Source organism: Elephantulus edwardii, unplaced genomic scaffold (assembly GCF_000299155.1).
Source record: "Elephantulus edwardii isolate Elephantulus edwardi_28Jun2011 unplaced genomic scaffold, EleEdw1.0 scaffold00236, whole genome shotgun sequence".
Taxonomy (NCBI): domain Eukaryota; kingdom Metazoa; phylum Chordata; class Mammalia; order Macroscelidea; family Macroscelididae; genus Elephantulus; species Elephantulus edwardii.
Window position 1 is genome coordinate 3,126,921 of NW_006399986.1, and position 20,581 is coordinate 3,147,501.

The 20,581-nt window shown below is 47.5% G+C and overlaps 1 protein-coding gene across 1 annotated transcript in view; it reads right to left on the reverse strand.

Moving 5' to 3' along the window:
- Positions 1-4,823: 4,823 nt before the first annotated feature.
- Positions 4,824-20,581, reverse strand: part of CPT1C (carnitine palmitoyltransferase 1C) — a 28,140-nt gene continuing 12,382 nt past the window's right edge. Inside the window, exons 6-18 of the mRNA XM_006898722.1 lie at positions 19,560-19,637; positions 18,587-18,694; positions 18,412-18,496; positions 15,534-15,729; positions 15,243-15,425; positions 13,604-13,709; positions 9,185-9,301; positions 7,812-7,976; positions 7,443-7,577; positions 6,465-6,617; positions 5,391-5,504; positions 5,146-5,238; positions 4,824-5,009 (exon numbers count right to left, since the gene is read on the reverse strand). Coding sequence (XP_006898784.1) covers positions 4,824-5,009; positions 5,146-5,238; positions 5,391-5,504; positions 6,465-6,617; positions 7,443-7,577; positions 7,812-7,976; positions 9,185-9,301; positions 13,604-13,709; positions 15,243-15,425; positions 15,534-15,729; positions 18,412-18,496; positions 18,587-18,694; positions 19,560-19,637 — 1,719 coding nt within the window. The remainder of the gene's footprint in view (positions 5,010-5,145; positions 5,239-5,390; positions 5,505-6,464; positions 6,618-7,442; positions 7,578-7,811; positions 7,977-9,184; positions 9,302-13,603; positions 13,710-15,242; positions 15,426-15,533; positions 15,730-18,411; positions 18,497-18,586; positions 18,695-19,559; positions 19,638-20,581) is intronic.

Consider the following 20,581-nt stretch of genomic DNA (forward strand, 5'->3'; position numbering starts at 1 on the left):
TTTTTTTACTTTTCAAAGAGAAAAGTGAACTGGGGCAAAGGGTTGGCAGAGAGGAAAGCATGCAACAATGAAATGACTGGAAACCCTAAGTCTCTGTAAACTTTCATTTTAAAAAATAATAAAATAAAGAAAGAAAGTAGAGACTGAGAAAAGGCAGCAGCAGCAGCAGAATCCCATCAGGGGAGAGTGAGGTGGGCTTCCCAGCCCATGGAGTTAAGAGAGTAGATTGCTTCAACGATTTAGATCCTCCCAGAAGAGCTGTGGGTGAGCATTAACATAACTGGTAAGTATATTCGTTTTCTCCTGGACACAGAGCCTACTATCTGGTCCTAAAAGCCTTCTGAGGTCCTAACTCTCTCACTAAGTTGGAATTGACGGAAAACCTCATCATCAGTTCCTTACGTCACCTCCGCCTTGCATACGGACTTCCGAGTTGTAAAACAACCCAGTGGTAGATGAAATTTGCTCCAGGACTTAAGAACAATAAATGACATAGTTGAACCTCTACATCTTGTGATTCCTAACCTTTATACTATAATAGACAAAGTGCTAGTCAATAGGCCTTTTATTGTAAGAACTAACTTCCCTCTGTAACTTGATTGGTGCCACTATTAGAGCCTCTACCTGGAATATTAGTGCTTTTCAATTTTTGACTCATGTACTTTTAACTTGTTAGTTAAATTTGTATCTTCTAGGCTGCAACATTTCCATGTTACATCTTCAAGGATATGAACATGTACGGCTAAGCACAATTGATAACAGTGCATCTAAATTCCAAAATCAATCTCCATAATAGTCTATGTGTTTCCTACTGCCAAAGGGGCCCTTTAGAGTAGTGAGAGATCTTCACCCTGAAACCTGCAGCGTCCCTTTCCAGCAGGAAGTAGCTAAGAGAATACGCCGTCCCCTTTTCCTTATGAATCAGGGTGAAGTCCCTCTCAGGGAGGAGTGATAGGGAATGGCAAAAGACACACTGACAAAAGAGATTAATCAGAACTGGCTTTGACAAGCACTGTGGCAACTGGACAATTAAAACAGACTTTCAAGGGGGGGAAAAGAAGAACGAACTTGGGAGGAGGGTAGAGAAAATAGTGCAACAATGAATGAATGGAAACCCAAAATCTCTGTAAATGTTCATTAAAATTAATAAAATTTAATTTTAAAAAAGAGAGTAGATTGCCTAGGGCAGCAGGCTGGCTGGTGGAGTGGTGTGCCTCCAGGCATTTGATGTCTAAACCCACTGATGGAGGAATGGACAGCTGAGTGTCCCCAGGCTTAGGCTTAACTAACATAGGCTGTCTGTGGGCAGTTACTGGAGGAATGAGAGCTTTGTAACACTTGGCCAAGCACAGCAGAAGCAGGGCTACCAGATGGAGAAACTGAGGGCTCAAGAGGCTGAGAATCAGAGAGGTATCTGCCTGTGGACACAAGTGAAAAGAAACTATTCTGAGTGAAGAATTGGATACTGAGTGTTCCTGATCGTGAGCTGTAACCTGTGACTTCTTGAATAAACCTCGTAACTCTAAGTATGATCCCTGGAGTTCTGCGTAGGCTTTTTCTGTTAACTATCAAACGCATAAGAAGCACAGAGAGCGCCATGGGAGAAATGGCTAGTGTCAGAACTGGTGGAAAATTTGGAGAAAGAAGATGCATCTGACCTTCACGTCACAGAAATCAGCTTTGGGCTGAAGGTGAGCTGCTTCTTCATGAAGTTAGAGGCCAGAGGCCTCTACAAACAAGAGGATAGAGAGCCGACAACTCTCGGAAACTAATTTTACGTGGAGGCTGAAGTGTTTAGGTGGAATTCTTGGGTGGAATTCATTACACTTGACTTGGTGGAAGTAATGCAGGCTGGAACATGGGTTTAATGACAATGATTCTGGTGTGGTTCAATGGCACTATTAACATGTGTTACTATTTCTTGGGCTAGTGGCAGCAGGAGTGGCATCCACTTCCTAAACAACATGCCTAAACATCCTAAACGACTCTGTGAACTTTGAGAAGTGTTGACAGTTACAGAAAGGCTTCAGGCCTTTTGTTCATAGGGTTGCTATGAGTCGACTTGAAGGCAATTGACACAACTACAAGTGACCCCCGTTGCATTGATAGTTCAGTAGATAACAGGTAGAGTAGTGAAGGATCCCTGAAGGGTTAGGAGCAATAAGAAGTCTGCTGTCCAAGGAAATGTTCCAGGAACACCTGAGATTCTTGAAAAGGAGGGACCCTTAGGAAGGTCAGGGCTGAAAACAGCCCAAATCTAGTTCTAAAAGCTGCTCCGTGTCAGCATTCTTTTGAGTCACTTACCCTCAGGGGTTAAATACACCGGAGGAGTTTTTGCTAACAAGATCTCCTGGAATGTGGGGGGTTGCAAGCAGCCTCAGCACTTGCCCTGAACACTTCACATTATCCAATTTACTTACCCATTTGCTTTCTTGAGATAAAGAACACAGATCCTTGAGTAAATGATAATTTACTTCAATAAGAATGTTTCCTGGGAAGCTCTGGTGGCCTAGTGGTAAGGAGCTGCAACTACAATCCCAGAGGTGCACGGTTCGAATCCACCAGATGCTCTGCCGGGGAAGGAGGGACAATCTCCTCTTGTACCAGTCAGATCTAATTTGACGGTACACTCACAAAAAAATAATAAAATGAAAAAAAAGAATATTTCCTGTTATGCACACCCACGTGTGCATAACACCCTGCTTAGTTCACAATAGCAAAGAGCTGGAAACAACCCAAGTGCCCTTCAACAAACGAATGGATAGAGAAGCTCTGGTATATTCACACAATAGAATACTATGCAGCACTGAAAAACAATAAACTCATGCAATATTATACAAAATCGGTGACCCTGGAGGACATTATGCTGAGTGAAATATCTCACTCACAAAAGGACAAATACTTCATAGGGCCACTGTTGTAAAATGGGACTGATGTCGGCATTGGGGGGAGACTGAGAAGGATAGGATAAATTATGTACACTGCATTGAAACAGATGAGGGAGAGAACTGTTTAAAAACAATATATGATTAGATATTATTGTCATGACAGGAGTCCAGAATGAAGGCTGCATAGTGGAGTGGACTGGGGAGGGGGGAGATTGTATAATAATGAAGGAATTTTTCTCTTGCATTTCAAAGAGAAGAATGAACTGGGGGGACGAGTGGGCAGGGAGGAAAGTGTGCAACAACAAATGAATAGAAATCCAAAGTCTCTGTAAACATTCATTAAAAATAATAATAATAAAAGCTTAAAATGTCTAAAAGGAAAAAAAAGTTTCTTGGTTTTTCTTTACCCTGAAAAAAGTTTACATGAGTTTCTTTATGTATGCTATCCTCGCTTCTGTAATAAGAGAGAGGACAGGACATCTCCAACTTGCTTTTTGCCTGATGGAGCTTTTAGCCTTCGGACTTAATCATCCCTCGTGAGTCTCTATTTTCTGTGACCCGTGATCACAAAACACTTGAAACTTCAAGTAAGAGTGTGTTGCTTAAAAGTCAACTATGGATCGCTCATCTATATGATAACATAATTATAAAACAAAAGGGGGGAATACAGGAAGCCAATACTAAATATTTATCATAAACTGCATGCTATTTAAATAAAAAAATAAGTCAACTATGGATCAAGTAAAAAGCAGGGTTATGACAGAAATAAGAAGCCCTTGTGATGCCTTTATTTTATGCACTCAACTGTTAACTGATGGTTTGAACCTATCCAGAAACTCCTTGGGAGAAAGATGCAGCAATCTACCACTCCAAAGATTACACTCTGTGAGGCAGTTCACCCCTGTCAAGGGAGATGCAATGAGTCAAAACTGGGAGGAGAGATGGGATGGGGGAGCTGTTTGGGATTTTTGTATTGGTTGTAAGGTACTAATTGAGTTTGACTTGTTTAGCACTGCAGGGTTGGTTGATTTGTGACATCATGGAAGTGGTCAGAACAATCATGAGAGTTGAATCTATTTCTGAAGTGGAGACTGAAATGGTTGGGATTGAAATTGGATGGTAAGAATTCGAGTGGATGTGGGTGTTGCGTGTCAATGGAGCTGGCGCGCATGGCCTTGTATCTTTGGATTTGGAGATGGGGTGGCACAAAAATGACCTCTTCTGACTCCATAAGTGGGGAGAATTATCAGCTACTGCGTCAGCCCAAGGCTGGTTGCTATGAGACCAAGATCTCAGGAAGGCATACTTCATCTTTCCAATCTTTTTAACAGTTTTGACATCACCCATTCTTCCCAGGGCACTCCTCACTTCTCTGATGGCTTCAATAATGTTCTGGAATCGGGCTAACGAGAGCTTGTGGACTTCCTCAGTTGGGATCAGCCTGGGATAGTTGGGTTTACATGCCTGGCGTTGGTCATGGGGTAAACTAGGCTGGTATTGGGGAATGTGCATTGAGCTGGTGATTACAGTTGACAATGTAGCTGTGGCTACTGGGGGATGAAAACTTTTTTATTTTTACTTTTTTTGTATGTGTGTGTGTGTGTGTGTGTGTGTGTGTGTACCGTCAAATCAGATCTGACTGGTACAGGAGGAGATTGTCCCTCCTTCAACAGAGAATCTAGTGGATTCAAACCGTGCAGCTCTGGGATTGCAGCACAGCTTCTTTCCACTAGGTCAACAAAGCTCACCGGTGGATGAAAACTTTTCCACTCTGATCTTCATCTCTCCCACCCCTACTCAGCCCAAGAATATCGCAAACAGCGCACACCCAACTCACACATCTTTATTGGCCCGGATGTGGGATTTCCAGACACTCACCCAGCCCCAGCGCCTCACCCTGGTTTCCGAGGGAGACCAGCTCCCTGGTAGAAAGGGTCAGAAGTCGTTGGACGCTGTGGGTGTCCCAAAGCTCTGAGTCTGGCTGGAGAGGGATCCATACTTGTGCCCTGAGTCTTTCTCCCTCAACCCTCTGCGCCTGGGCCTAAGACCCTGTCCAGCCTGGAACAGGGAGGCCACGTCCAACAAGGCATCTTCAATATGCTGCCCCAGCCGGTGGGAGTCCTGCAGTGGGGAAACGTCTCTGGTCAAGAGAATCTGAGGGTGGGACTCCCGAGGCCTGAGAAATGAGAGGGTGGGGTGTCCTGACTTTCTGGGTCTGAGGGACCAGCCTGACAATTTATGGCCAAGTTCAGCTCACCGTTTTTGTGCTTGATTTTTTGCTGGAGATGTGGAAGGTGATCATGTCTTCCCCCATGAAGATGTAAGAAACGCCATAACCATGGTCATCAGCCTGGAGTGGAGAAAGAACCTGGACAGTCTCCCTCCCCCTCATGACCCTAGCGTCCGGGGCGCCAGCCCTCCTCTTCCTGCAGCCTCAGGAGGCCAGGCCGTCAGCTCCCTCCTCCCTCCAACCCACGGTTCCAAGGCCCCAGCTGGACTCACAGGTCCGAATCCACCCCCAGAAGAGACGTAGTCCGGGGAGCTGTGGATGTCAAACAGGTGCATTTGCTGAACAGGGATCTGGCTGGTGGCCAGCTGCCACTGCTCCGAGTGAACCTGAGGCCAAGATCAGGTGTGTTCGAAAGAGAACGGACTAACAGGTCTGCACTTATGTGGCTCAACTCCATGCAGAGCAGCCTCTGCTGCATCTGACTGGCAATTTCGCCTAAATCTGCTCCTCTTCTCTTTAATCTCCATACCTTGTCCTCCTCTGGCCACGCCCTTCCCCTTTTCCCCCAGGCCAGGCCCCTCCTTTTCCATCCTTTCTCCTTGGACCAAGGTTCTTCTTACAGATTACACCCTGGTCACGCCCCCTGAGAAATTGACCACGCCCCTTTCTAGCATCTCACTGGTCACGCCCTTCTCTATGGACACGCCCTGCTCAGACTCCTCCCTGGTCACGCCCTCTCATCTGCACACGCCCATCCATCATCTCACTGGTCACGCCCCTCCCCGTCTCCCTTCTCATTGGACACGCCCCGCTAGCAGACTCCTCCCTGGCCACGCCCTCTGGGGGGGTCATGCCTATCCATCACCTCACTGGGCAATGCCCTTCCCTGTGGACACGCCCCTCACACAGGCTCCTCCCTGGCTACACTTGTCCATCTCCTATCTCACTGGCCACACCCCTCTCCCTTCCATTCCTCGCCCCACCCCTTTCTGGCCACACCCTCCTCTTTGGTCATCCCCGCTCTTATAGACTCCTCCCTGGCCTGGTGGATCATCTGACCACGCCCTTCTTGTCTTCATCTCATTGACCACGCCCCTCTCATGTTCCTTCCTCGCTGGACCCCTTCTCTTCCTCTGGTCACACCCTTCTCTTTGGTCACGCCCCTCTCACAGCCTCCTCCCTGGGTACCACCCTCTCCTCTGACCATACCTCTCCCCTCTTTCTTCAGACTTCTCTGCCCTTTCCCAACAGTTTCCTCCAGACCTGGAATTTCTTCCCCTCTCCAGTGGTGATTACTTGATTCCCCCTCGGACCCTCCACTTCCACCCTCACCGCCTAACCCCAACCTGAGCCAGGAAAGGCGACTGGAGGCGAAGGAACCGCGACACGATGTACAGTGCGAAGAGGTGCCGGTCGACCCCCTGCCCGGTCATCGCCGCCTTCATCAGGGCCTGGTGCTTGTCCACCGCCACGCGTAACAAGGCGAGGCACTGAGGGTCCTGGGGTCCACAGGGAGGTCAGAGGTCACAGAGGGGCAGAACGTGGGGTGCCAGAGCCTGACTCACACCTGTCCTCAATCCATCCTCCTGTAACATCCCTGCTGAGGATGTGGACATCATTGGACACACGGGAAACTGAGGCTTAGGGAAAAGAAGTTACATTTCTCAAGGCCCCACAGTGAGACAGAGCGGCGGTGAGATCCCATGCCTGTTTGACCCCTGAACCCGAACCTCTTCCATCAAACCACGAGGTGAGATTATCAGGAACAGACAGAGGTGCCTGGGGGTCAGGGGTTAAAGCCCTGGAGGGGTCCAGGGCAGAGAAGTTGGAGGGCACATGAGAACTGGTGCAAAGTGTGGTCACTTAGAGGTTTATTAATAATCAGAGGGCAAGCACTATTATGGTGGAAATGACTCCTGGTCAGTGCCCCTCCTCGGTGGTGCCAGATAAAAACCAGGAGCCATCAAATGCATTTTGACTCACAGACGCCCCTATTTCTGTGTCACAGTAAAATACGTCCCCCAGGGTTCTCCATGGCTGATTTTGCAGTAGTAGACCTAGATTTTCATCTAAGGCACTTCTGGGTGGACTTGAACCTCCAACCTTTCTGTAACCAACTGATTGCACCAACCATTTGCCACACCCAGGGAATCATGTTCTCTGTGCTTAACTCCACTAATGTCCATTTCACACTTTATTATACAAACTCGGTCTCTCCCTTGCCCATCATGGGCCTGGCACTCAGTAAGCACCCCATAAATGCTTGCCAGTGTAGGTGTGTGTAAACAGAAAGAATTGGAGCCTCCAAGGAGGCTCACACCCACCGTCTTCGTGTCATCCTCCATGGCTCTCACAAAGTTGCAGGCCTCCCTCGTGCAAGACCGCACCGTCTCCGTCCGGCCTTCCAGAAACAAGCGCGTCATGACCGACTCATAAGTCAGGCAGAACTGACCGCTGTCCTGGGGGACAAGGAGGAGAGAGGCCTGTCAGGGGGTCTTCACAGATGTGAAGCACTTCGGTCTGGAGCCCCAGCCTCCTCCCACCCAGGAGTGCACGGTTAGGAGAGAGAATCATGACCCCCAGCGTCAACCACCAACATGCGTCTTTTGCATGTTGGTCAGGGAGCTGAAGGGTTAGGTCTTGGGGCTCAGAGAGACTGACCTCCTAAGAGGGGATTGGGGAACTGCACTGACCCGGAAGTGGGCCAGCTGCAAGGCCACCTGGATGAAACTGTCTGGAGAAAGATAGCAACGTTTGATGAAGCTTTTGCCAAAGTGGGAAAAAGGCAAGACGTGACAGTCAATGTTTCCTGACAAAGTCTTGGCTCCCATCAGAGCTAGAGAGATGGACGGATGGATCTGCCAGAGAGGGAGAGAGAACAGAACGGTATTAAGGGTGAGGGCAGGGTTAGAGTCAGGAGCAGGGCTGGAAGTGGAGACTGAGGTGAAGTTAGAGTTGGAGTGGCATTCAGAAGTCGGGCCCAAAAGAAGGATGGAACAGAGGGACTAAGTTTAAAAGGGAGATGGTGTGGATAGAGAAGCTATGGAATACTACTCTGCATTGAAAAACAAGGAACTCATGAAATATTATACAACATGGGTGACCCTGGAAGACATTATGCTGAGTGAAGTATCTCAGTCACAAAAGAACAAATACTGCCTAATGCCACTGTTGTAAAACAGGACTGACATAGGGATTGGCGGGAGACTGAGAAACGGGATAAATTATGTATACTGCATTGAAACAGATGAGGGAGAGAACTCTTTAAAAGAAATAGACGATTAGGTATTATTGTCATGACAGGAGTCCAGAACGAGGCTGCGTAGTGGAGTGGACTTGGGGGGAGGGATTGCTTAACAATGAAAGAATATTTCTTTTACTTTTCGAAAAGAAGAGTGAACTAGAGGGGAGACGGTGGGCAGGGAGAAAAGTGCAACAATGAATCACTGAAAATCCAAAGTCTCTGTAAACTTCATTATAATTAATAATAAAAAATAAAAAGGGGGGGTGACAGGAATGCTAACGAAGAGAAGAATGGGACTGAGGGTTGGCTCCAGGTAAAGTGAGGGTACAGATGGGGTTGGAGATGAGCATGGAGATGGGAATAAGATTAGCTCAGAAACAGGGCCAGGAATGGGACTGAGAATAAGGCTGGGTCAGGACACTGAGTTACAGATGAGTCTGGATGGGACTGTGGTTGTGAATAGACTTGAATTTAGGCGTAATGGCAGAGATGGATTTGGGATAGAGATGACTTTGAAGCGAGGGTGGGATTGGGGTTGGAGCTGAAATGGGAAAGAAGTTGAGTTTGAGATTGGGGATGGAGATGGATTTGGGGACGGAGTAACAAGTGAAAAGCGGATCGGGGTTGCAGATGGGATTGGGGTTGGAAATGAGGTTGAACTGGTGTTGGGTCTGGAATGGGATGGGAACGGGCGTGGGTTTAGGGATGAGCTTGGCATTAATAATGTGGCTAGTTTTTTGGTGTTAAGCTTGGGGACTGAGTTTGACGTTGGAACTAGGATTTCTGAGATAGAGAAAGAGGGGCTCCGAGGCTGGGCCTCACCTTCTCCGGAAGGTCCCAGTACAGCCGCTGGGGTTGGGGCAGTGTGGGGTCAGGATGCCCCTTGCAGTGGCCATCTGCTGAGTAGCCCAGCTGAAAGCATTCAGTGGCCAGAGTGAACTGTGCAGAAAAATGGAGGCAGTCAGCATTCTTTCCCTTCTCTGGGCTATGGGACATCTAACAAACATCCTCTTTTTTAAAACTTTCATTTAGGGAAGGGGGCCAGTTCCTGAGAACCTTGGTGTTCACAAATAGCCTCTGAGGTTCATGGTTATGAAGAAAAGGACAAACGCTCAACGGAAACCCACTTCCCCAATGATATCACAATAACCCTGCACTTCTGATAAAAACGTACCACCCAGCTGCCCCAGCCTTCCCAAGGACCGTCATGATGTCAGGCCTGAGCGGAAAGAGACAGCTTAACTTGGGTTTCCAGCATCCATTCTGACTGAGTGGTACCACGCCCTGCCGTTCAATTTTTTAATACCCCAGTCAAGCACCTTCTCTTGAACAGCACCCTTGTCCATATTCCCATTTAGTTCTCCAACAACCTTAGGGAGACAAGATTACTATCTCCCCTTGGAAAATATATGGGGAGGAAAAAAAATTGCAAATTAAAACCACAATGAGATGCCATTTCACTTCTGCCACAATGGGTGTGGATCGGAAAAATGGAAGACAAGTGCTGGCGAGAATGTGGAGGAACTGAAACCCTCATCCCTTCCGGCTACAAATGCAAAATAGTTCTGTGGAAAAGTTTGGCAGTTGCTCAAAAAGGTAAACCAAATGAACTCATGACCTAGTGGTTTATTCCAAGGAATACACCCAGAATACTTGAAAGCAGGAATACAGATGGATGATTTGTACAGTGTTCGTAAAACAGCCAAAACGGATCAATAAAATGTGGTCTATCTGTAGAATGGCACGTGATTCAGTCGTAAAGAGAAGGGAAGTTCTGGTGTATATGAAGACAAGGAAAAACGTTGACAATGGTGCGAGCTCTGGTGGCCTAGTGGCAAGAAGCTGCACTGCAATCCCAGAGGTGTGTGGTTCAAATCCACCAGATGCTCTGCTGGAGAAGGAGGGACAATCCCTTCCTGTACCAGTCAAATCCGATTTGACGGTACACACATAAAAAATAATAATAAAAAAAAATTTTTTTTAAAAAAGAAACATTGACAACATAAAGTGGACCATCAACAAATGAACGTGGTGGGGGGAACTGTGCAACAATGAAATATTCTTTTTTCAAAGAGCAAAGCTAACATCGGAGGTAGTTAAGGAGGATAATATACAACAACGAATGAATGGGTGACCCTGGAGTACATTATGCTGAGTGAAATATCTCAGTCACAAAAGGATAAATACTGCATGGTGCCACTGTTGTAAAACAGGACTGACCTCGGGGTTGGGGGGAGACTGAAAAAGATGAGATAAATTATGTATACTGCGTTGAAACAGATGAGGGAGAAAACTGTTTAAAATGGATATGTGATTAGGTATTATTGTCATGACAGGAGTCCAGAATGAAGGCTGCATAGTGGAGTGGACCTGGGGGGAGGGATTGTAAGACAATGAAAAAATTTTCTTTTACTTTTCAAAGAGAAAAGTGTACTGGAGGGGAGGGGTGGGCAGGGAGAAAAGTGCAATAATGAATGAATGGAAATGCAAAGCCTCTGTAAATTTTCATTAAAATTAATTTAAAAAAATGATTAAAATAAAAAATTTATTGTAAAAAAAAATCAAGAAGAATAAGTCACAAAAGGACAAACACTGTCAGATGCTATTTATATGAGACATCTAGATTAGGTAATTGTCTACTGATCAGATAATACTACCAGTTACCAGGGATAGTAAAGAGGAATAAAAGAAGTTATTATTGAATGGATGCTGAACCTTAATTGTTGCTAGAAGCCATAGAGTCAAGTCTAACTCATGTGAACACCACGTGTGCAAAGCTTAACAGGGTTTTCAAGACAGAAAGAATTGTTTTTCAAGGTGCCTCTGGATGTATCTGAACCCTCAGCTTTCAATTAACATCACAGTTTTATGCATATAACACACAGTGGTGCTTTAAAAGAGTACTGCATCTCCGTCCCATGGTCTGCTAAAAGAACAACTAAATATGTCTGGGATGAAATGCAGCCAGAGTATTCCTTGGAGGCAAAGATGATAAAGCTTCACCTCACATACTTCGGGCATGTTGCTAGGAGGGGCTGCTCCTTGGACAGGGACGTGATGTTCAGAAAGGCAGGGGGCTGGCGAGGGAGAGGAAGACCCTCGACCAGGTGGACTGACACAGTGACAGCTGCCGTGGGCTCTGGTGTGTCAGGAAGTGTGAGGATGGCACAGGACAGGACAGGGTTCAGAGCTGTTATTCAGAGGGTCGCTATGAGTCGTACTTGACTCGACGTCACCTAACAACAACACACATATCCTATATCTTTAAAAAAAAAACAACCAACAAAAACAAAACAGCCCAAACCCCCAAACCATATTATCTCCTCTGTGTGTAGTTTAATATGAGCACTGTGCAGGTTGGAGAGGAGGGAGAGTTACATGAGAAAACTACAGTAGTGGAGCATTTAACCATTTGTGACTTCTTGGGACTCCAAGTCTCTGTTAATGGTTGTTGTGGATTGCCGTCGAGTCGAGCACAACTCATAACAACTGTATGAAAAGAAGATCTGAAGCCTTACTATAACTATCGTCATTTCTCCAAGTTCATAGCGTTTCCAGAAGCATGTGGTTTAGAAAGTGGATGCCACTCCTGCTTCCAAACCTATCTTAAACTGGGAGCTCCACCAAACACTGTCCACCTGGGGTAGCCGTTATGATATGTGACACCCCGAAAGCACAAAGTTCAGCATCACAGCAACCCCGAGTTACCTCAGTACAGCAAACGGACAGAAGAGTGCTGTACCACTTAGAAAGAATGTTTCTCAAAAATATAATAACAACTGACTTTTAAATCCAAAGGCCCTCCCTGTGGTCTGGTTGACTCTAAACAAGAGGATTAAATAAAAAACAACCAATAGAGTATGTTATTGTTGTTAAGTGCCATGGAGTTGCCTGCAACTATAGCAATCCTATGTACAGCAGCTCTGAACCCTTTCCAGTCCTGAGCCAGTCTCATTAATTCCAACACATCAACCCCCACTGCCCCAGATACTGCATCAGTCCATCCCATCTGGGGTCTTCCTCTCCTGCTCTGTCCCTCCTCCCTTCCGAGCATGATGTCCTTCTCCAAGGACTGGTCTCATTGATGAAAATACTTGGAAACAGACAGTTTGGTCACACGACGTAATAACTAATAAGAAGTGGGTTACATGACGTAATAAAAAATGATGATTTCACAACATAGTCATTAATAAGATAGTGGTTACACAACATAATAATTAAAGTCACTGAATTATACACATAAAAAAGGTTAAGATGATACTTTGTTATGTATATTTTACTAGAATTACACACCACACACACACACACACACACACACACACAAGCTAGCAGCATTGTATTTCCCCCCCACAGAAAACTATCAAGATAACAGAACAACCAGACACAATTAAAGGGAATGGTGACTTGATGAGAAAACTGTAACACATCTCCGACCAATTTTTACAGAAACTGTCAAATGGGAACCTAATTGACTGTGCAAACTTTCAACAAAAATACCATCAAATGCTATTGTTGCTGTTACGTACCATCGAGTCACTTGCGACTCTTAGCGACCCTATGTATAACAGCCCTGAAACCTGCTCTAGCCTGTGTCAACCTTATTGTCTCTGACACCCTTACCCTCATTACCCCAGTCACTGAATCAATCAATCCATCTCATCCAATGTTGTTGTCGTTGTTGTTAAGTGCTGTCAAGTCATAGATGACTCATAGCGACCCTATGAACGAAAGACCTGAGCACTATTAATAGAGTTTCCGGAAGCAAGCTATTATGGAAGTGGATGCCACTCCTGCTTCCAAGCTTGTTTTAATCGAGGAGCCCCACTGAACACTGTCCTCCATGGGTGACCATTATTACATTTGACACATGACTGTCAAAGTGTTTAGCATCACAGCAACCACGAGTTATCTTTGTATAGCAATGCAGAGACCAGTGCTATACCACTTAGAAGAATGTTTGACAAAAAAAAAATAATTTAAACCCGTTTGAAATTCATCAAATATTATTTTTTTAAAAAAAGAAAGTTGCAAGGGTGACTCTTCACACATCCCTTTCCCTCTCTGAGCCCTAATTTTCCCCAGCATCATATAATCATATATGAAGGTCATCACCCCAGACCGCCTTCTTTGCTAAGTGATCCTGGATCTCCTCTCTCTCTCTCTCTCTCTGCTTCACTTTCTCCTCTGATCCTAAAGGCCTGGAAAGGAAGGTCTTTGAGAATCAGGGAAGGGATTCCCTACCTCCCACATGTGTCCTGAGACGGGGCAGTCAGCCCACGAGTGCTCCACGCTGAGGCCCAGCTTCCCGTTGGAGAAGACAATTAAGGTGAAGGATTTGTCAAACCAGCTGTGGAGGAGAGGAGAGTTCAGAGGGCTCACCAAGGCTCCTGGAGGGTGGAACTTGGGGGGTTTTGGGGTCACTGTACGAGTATCTCTAGAAGATTTGGGGGGCCTCTGGACATTGATTCTAAAAGGTCTCTGAGAGGTGCCCAGGATTTGGGTTTATTTGGGAACTTGATGAAGAAGGGTCAAGGATGGCCTTGGCTCTGCTGAGGATTCTAGAAGGTTAGAGAAACTTCCCTGGGAACCCAGGAGAGCAGAGGATGTCTGGGGAACATTTGACATGCTCTCTGAAGGTCTCTAAGTTTATGGAGGGTGGTTCCAGGCCTGAGGTCCTGGATTTGAGGTACTTTAGCTTGGACCTCTCCAGAATACTGAAAAGCAATGACATCAGCCTGGAGACTAAGGTGCGCCTGATCCGGGCCATAGTCTTCACAATTGCTTGCTATGCATCAGAGAGCTGGACAATGACTAGGGATGATAGAAGGAGAATTGACGCCTTTGAGCTATAGTGCTGGAGAAGAGTAGTCAATATACCATGGACTGCTAGGAGAACAAACAGGTTCGTCCTGCAGAGGGTGAAACGAGGCTGCTCCTTGGAGGCAAGCATTCTGAGGCTCCATCTGACATACTTTGGGTGTGTTGCAAGGAGGGACTGGTCCTTGCAGAGGGACATCATGCTTGGATGAGTGGAGGGACGGAGAAAGAGAGGGAGGCGAGGCCCTCGATGAGATAATTGATTCAGTGACTGGGGTAATGAGGGTAGGTGTGTCGGAGACAGTAAGGTCGGCACAGGATAGAGCAGGTTTCAAGGCTATTGTACACAGGGTCGCTATGAGTCCCAAGCAACTTGATGGCACATAACAACAACTGCTTGGAGTTAGGGCCTGGGAATGCCTGCATTGATGTCCAGGGACTGAGTGGTCTATAACTAAGTCTGAGGTCCTTAATAGAGGGATGTGAAGTCTAAGGGTTCTCTGATACCCAGAGTTCCTGGATTTAGCATTTCTTAGTGCTTCCACCTGGATTAGAAGCCCTGGGGGAGTCGTGTTGTCAGGCTGTTAACCGAAAGGCCAGTAATTGGGATCCACCATCATCTCACCATCATCATCATCATTCTGACCTGAGGGGTCAGAAGCAACTTGGAAGTGGGCCTGGGGTTTCTTACTAGTTTGCATATAGACTGGGTCCTCATCTTGAGCTGCTGTGATGGATGTGGAGTCCCAAGTCTGGTGGTCCCCAAATCTGGGGTTCCTGAGATGAGGTTGTGGTTCTGGGGTCCCAGATCTAGAAACTCTCCGATTCTGAAGGTGCTTGGTCTGTGCTAAGGACGTTTCTTATCCTCTGTCTGAGATTTCTGAGTCTGGGGTCCAAAGTCTGAGTTATGAGTTTGGGGTATCAGGTCCAGGGGCACCCAAGCAGAAGACCCCAAATCTGGGGGCCCCAAGTGCCAAGTCTTGGGGATTAGGGTCCTAGCATTGCAGGTGCCGGGGATTCCCAGGTCTGAGTGGGGCCCATGGCACCGGGATGGGGGGCTCACCGGTCATGACCCTGACCGGCCAGCAGGGCATGAGCGTAGGCGTCCAACGAAGCCGCGGGGTCCTCCTTCATGAGCCCCGCGGGCTGGGAGTCCAGGGATACAAAGAAAGCAGCGCCTTCCACGGCCTCCAGGGCCTCGGCAGCCCGCGTCTTCACCGATCGCCGGAGCTGGGCCCACGTGCCCCTGTTGGGGACCTGCCTGAGTCCAGCCTGGCCCTCGCCTGGCTTCACCTGCCCGCTCCCCCAATGTACCCCTCTACAGCCGGGATGTCCACTGGGCTCGGGGCCTCACCTGGGCGCTGTGGTCAGGGCCGCCAGATGCTCCTCGTGGGGGCAGGCCGGGGAGGGGTCGTCCAGGATCCGCTGGAACTGCTGCTCCAGGGCCCTCGGGGACAGCAGGCCATTGCGAGAGTGCGTTCCCACGCGGAAGAAGCGGCCCCGGTGGAAGACGGCCACGTGTCGGCTGTCACGGAGGTGGCGGATGTGGTCTGCAGGGAGGGACGTGGGTGGACACGTCGAGGGGAACCGCAGAGCCACCACAAACATGAGAATAATTAACCCAAACCCACATGGAGTGAGAGTGACCCACTGGGACCCTCCGTGCGCTTTCTTCATGACTGACCATTTCCTTCCTCAGAGCATCTGGTGGATTCGAACTGCTCGCCCAGCATGGAACACACTACACCCCTGGGGCTCCTACAGACATTCATTATTGAACTTCTTTTCTGAAGAAGAGGATCTGGTGGCCCCTTACGTGTTGTACTACCAACCTGAAGATTTACAGCCACTGCAATCCCAGAGGTTCACAGTTCAAATCCACCAGGTGCTCTGCTGGAGAAGGAGGGGCAATCTCCTCCTGTACCAGTCAGATCCGATTGGACAGTACACACACACACACACACGGTTTACAGCCAATGGAGGGGTCAGCACGAATCAGAAGTGACTCAAAGGACAGTCGATTTGATTTGAGTCCCATGCGAAGAAGTCCTGGTGGCACAGTGGGTGAGCATTAAGTTAATTAAATATCCCTCCAGCTGCTTCGTGGGGTAAAAGACAAGGCATTCCGCTCTGGTAAAGATTGGTTATTGTGCGTCCCTTCGAGGTGGAACTAACCCACAGCTGACCTTCGAGCGGTCTGCAGAGGTTGTAAATGTCAAGGGAGAAGACTGGCCATCTTCTCCCACGGAGCATCTGGTGGATTTGGAAGGCAGGCATGCCTTTGTGATTGCACGTGGCTCCCTGGGAAAGACTTCTTCCAGCCTTCCACCAGATGCTGTGCTGGAGAAGGAGGGGCAATCTCCTCCCGATCAGTCAGATGCAATTTTTTTTATTTTATACTGATTTATTTACAAAGTTAGAATACATTGAGTCAGATGCAATTTGACTGTATACACACACACACACACATACACACACACACACACACACAAATAATAATAAAATTTAAAAAAAAAAAAGAAAGAAGAAGCTTAACAACAACAAAAAAGACTTCCAGCCTTGGAAACCTTAAGGGTCAGTTCTGCTCCACCCTACAGGGTCTCAGTAAGTTAGATGCACAAGGACCTCTTGCAAAGATTCATTCTTTTTTTTTTAAATTTTTTGTGTGTGTACCGTCAAATCAGATCTGACAGGTACAGGAGGAGATTGCCCCTCCTTTTTCGACAGAGCATCTGGTGGATTCGAACCACATATCTCTGGGATTGCAGTGGACGTTACTAACAAACCCAGAATCTCTACCAACCATTCACTCCCCCTGCAATTGCTTCCGCCTCGGGCTGTAAATCCTCCAGGGAAGTGAGTGCCTTATCTCTCTATGGACTATAATTATTTCATGGGAAAAATCAGCTGAGAAACATTTGGAATGGGCAACTGCCTAGAAGTCAGAGGTGATCAGGGCCCCTGGAAGCCAGAAACAGAGGGAGCTCTTGGTGGTCTAGTGGCAAGAAGCTGTGCTGCAATCCAGAAGGCGTGCGGTTCAAATCCACTAGATGCTTCGCTGGAGAAGGAAAGGCAATCTCCTCCTGTGCCAGTCGGATATAATTCGATGGTACACAACATTGGGGGTGAGGGGAGGGAGAGAAAAGCCAGAAAACAGGAGCAAGAGGGAAAGAGGGGAAGGAAACTATCATAACAGCACGGAGTTGCTGTTTATGGTGTTGGGAAAGGTGGCAATGGATATGGATGAAGATTGCACAAGACAAAAAAATTCAGGAATTAGGGAGGTCTGGTGGCCTAGTGGCAAGAAGCTGCACTGAAATCCCAGAGGTGTGTGGTTCGAATCCACTAGATGCTTTGCTGGAAAAGGAGGGGCAATTTCTTCCTGTACCAGTCAGATCCAATTTGACGGTACGCACACACCCAAAAATAATATTTTTTTTAAAGATTCACGGAATTGGGTAAGTGGCAAATGTTGAATTGCTATTGCCTGTTAACTAATCATATTTTCACAACTTGGGGGGGGATTGCCCCAGACTTGAGTCTGGCTCCTGGTGACCACATATGTCAGAGCAGAATGCACCATGGGACTTTCAATGGCTGCTTTTTAGGCCTGTCTGCTGAGGTGCCTCTGGGTGGATTTGAACAGCCAACCTTTTAGTCAGTAGCTAAGCGTGTCACAACTGCTGTCACTCAGGAACACCTTTTCCTTTTTTATAAATTTTTAAAATTTTTATTATTTTGTGTGTGTCTGTACCGTCAAATCAGATCTGACAGGTACAGGAGGAGATTGCCCCTCCTTTTCCGGCAGAGCATCTGGTGGATTTGAACCACATACCTCTGGGATTGCAGTGGAGCTTCTTGCCACTAGGCCACCAGAGCTCCCCTAGGAACATCTTTTTCGTTGTAGAGAGGAGAAAACCTGAGGCTCCGAGAAGGGGATTATTTATTCCAGGGCACACAGCTAGGAAAGTGACGGAGCTGGGATTTGAACCCAGGGAGCAGAGTGATTCAGGAGCTAACAGAGAGGTCACCAGTTTGAATCCCCCAGTCTCTCTATGGGACAGAACTTGGGCAGACTCCTCCTGGAAAGATCTCCAGCCTCGCAAACCCTCTGAATGGGCATCCACGCACACTGCGGGTTGGGTTGGGTGAGCAGAAGGCCTGTCCCTTTTTTCCCAATGAGGAAACAAGACTTTGTGGGGGCAAGGGGAGTCAGAGGAAGGAGCACCCACCTTTTTGGACCCCAGGAACACGGGTGGTGTTGAAGATCTTCTCAAACTGAGCCGAGCACAAAGGGCGCATCTCCATCAGCAAAGTCTGCAGGCGGAGGCCTGGGCTGGTGAGCTGCTTCCCAGCCCGCGAGGCTCCACCCCAGCCCCCCCCACGCCCCCCTAGAACCCCACTCACCGGCGGGATCTCCTGGCGGCACAGGCGGTGGCGGTACAACAGCAGCGCGTGGACAGCGTTCCCGGCGCGGGCGGCCTGCAGCGGCGTGGGCGTCACGTACAGGAAGTCCTGGGGGGCCACAGAGGACACACTGGGGGTCAGGGTGGCCCCCTGCTTCCCAGATTCAGTTCACTATCCACAGTGAACACCCGTGGTACCAGCAGTCAGGAAATAAAGAAACGCAGTGCACTGGGAAAGTCTGCAGGTAGGGTCCTCTCCTAATCACTGAGTAATGATGTCAGTTTGAGGACTAAGGTGCATCAGTCTGATTCAGGCATCTTTCTGAGGGCTGGACAATGAATAGGGACGACAGAAAAAGAATTGATACCTTTGAGCTGTGGTGTTGGAGAAGAGAAATGAACATCACATGAACAAACAAACAAATGCACAGCTGGAGTGCTCATTTTTAAAAAAATTGTATTATTATTTTGAGTGTGTGCCATCAAATTGGATCTGACTGGTACAGGAGGAGATTGTCTCTCCTTCTCCAGCAGAGCATCTGGTGGATTCGAACCGCACATCTCTGAGATTGCAGTGCAGCTTCTTGCCACTAGGCCACCAGAGCCCCCTAGCCGGAGTGCTCTTAGAGACAAAGATGATGAAGGGTGGCTTGACATACTTCTGACATATTGCTAGAAAGGGCTCTTCCTCGGAGAGGGACATGATGCGTACAGGGGTTGAAGGTGGGCAAAGGAGAGGAAGACCCTCAGACAGGTGGATTGACACTGTGACTGCTGCTATGGGCTCTAGTGCGTCAGGACAAGGCTCAGATCTGTGGTTCATAGGGGCGCTATGAGTCGAACAGAACTGGAGAGCATCAAATAACAACAACAACAGAAGTAAACTCCATGTTCTGCCCAGAACCCCAGATTCAAGGCCTGGGACGCTGACATGAGCCCCATTCTCCCTTCTGCAGCCCCCACTCGCTTCTCACCATCATATAGTAGTTGCTGTTCACCATCAGCGAGTTTCGAGAGCGCAGATACACGAATTCTTCCCACCAGTCGCTGACCTGGAGGGAGAGACACGTTGAGAGACGTGACTGGGGTTGGGGAGCGCCGACTGGCGGTGGAAGCTGTAAATGCAGGGGCAAGTCCAAGCAAAGACACTGAAATGAGCAATTGGCTTTGCCCAAAAAGTACAAGGAAAGGCGCTCTGGTGGCCTAGTGGCAAGAAGCTGCACTGTAATCTCAGAGATGGTGGTTCGAATCCACCAGAAGCTCTGCTGGAGAAGGAGGGGCAATCTCTTCCTGTATCAGTCAGACCTGATTTGATGGTACACACACCCACACAAATAGTAACATTTACAGAAAGCTCTGGTAGCCTAGTGGCAAGAAGCTACACTGCAATGCCAGAGGCACACGGTTCAAATCCACCAGATGCTCGGCTGGAGAAGGAGGGACAATCTCCTCCTGTACCAGTCAGATCTGATTTGATGGGACACACAAAAAAAATGAAAATTAATAAAATGCACACCCATGTTTATCACAGCTTTGCTCACAATAGCAAGGAATTGGAAACAACCCAAGGGCCCATCAACAAATGAATGGATAGAGAAGCTATGGTAGTATATTCACACAATGCAATACTACGCTGCATTGAAAAACAAGGAACTCATGAAATATTATTCAAAATGGGTGAGCCTGGAGGACATTATGCTGAGTGACATATCTCAGTCACAAAAGGTCAAATACTGCATGGTGCCACTGTTGTAGAAGGGGACTGACATCAGCGTTGGGGTGAGACTGAGAAAAAGTGGATAAATTATGTATACTGCATTGAAACAGATGAGGGAGAGAAAAATTTAAAAGCGATATAAGAGAAGGTATTAAGGTTATCACAAGAGCCCAGAAGGAAGGTTGCATAGTGGAGTGTACTCAGGGCTGAGGTGTGGGGGGATTGTATACCAATGAAAGAATTTTTCTTTTACTTTTCAAAGAGAGGAGTGAACTGGGG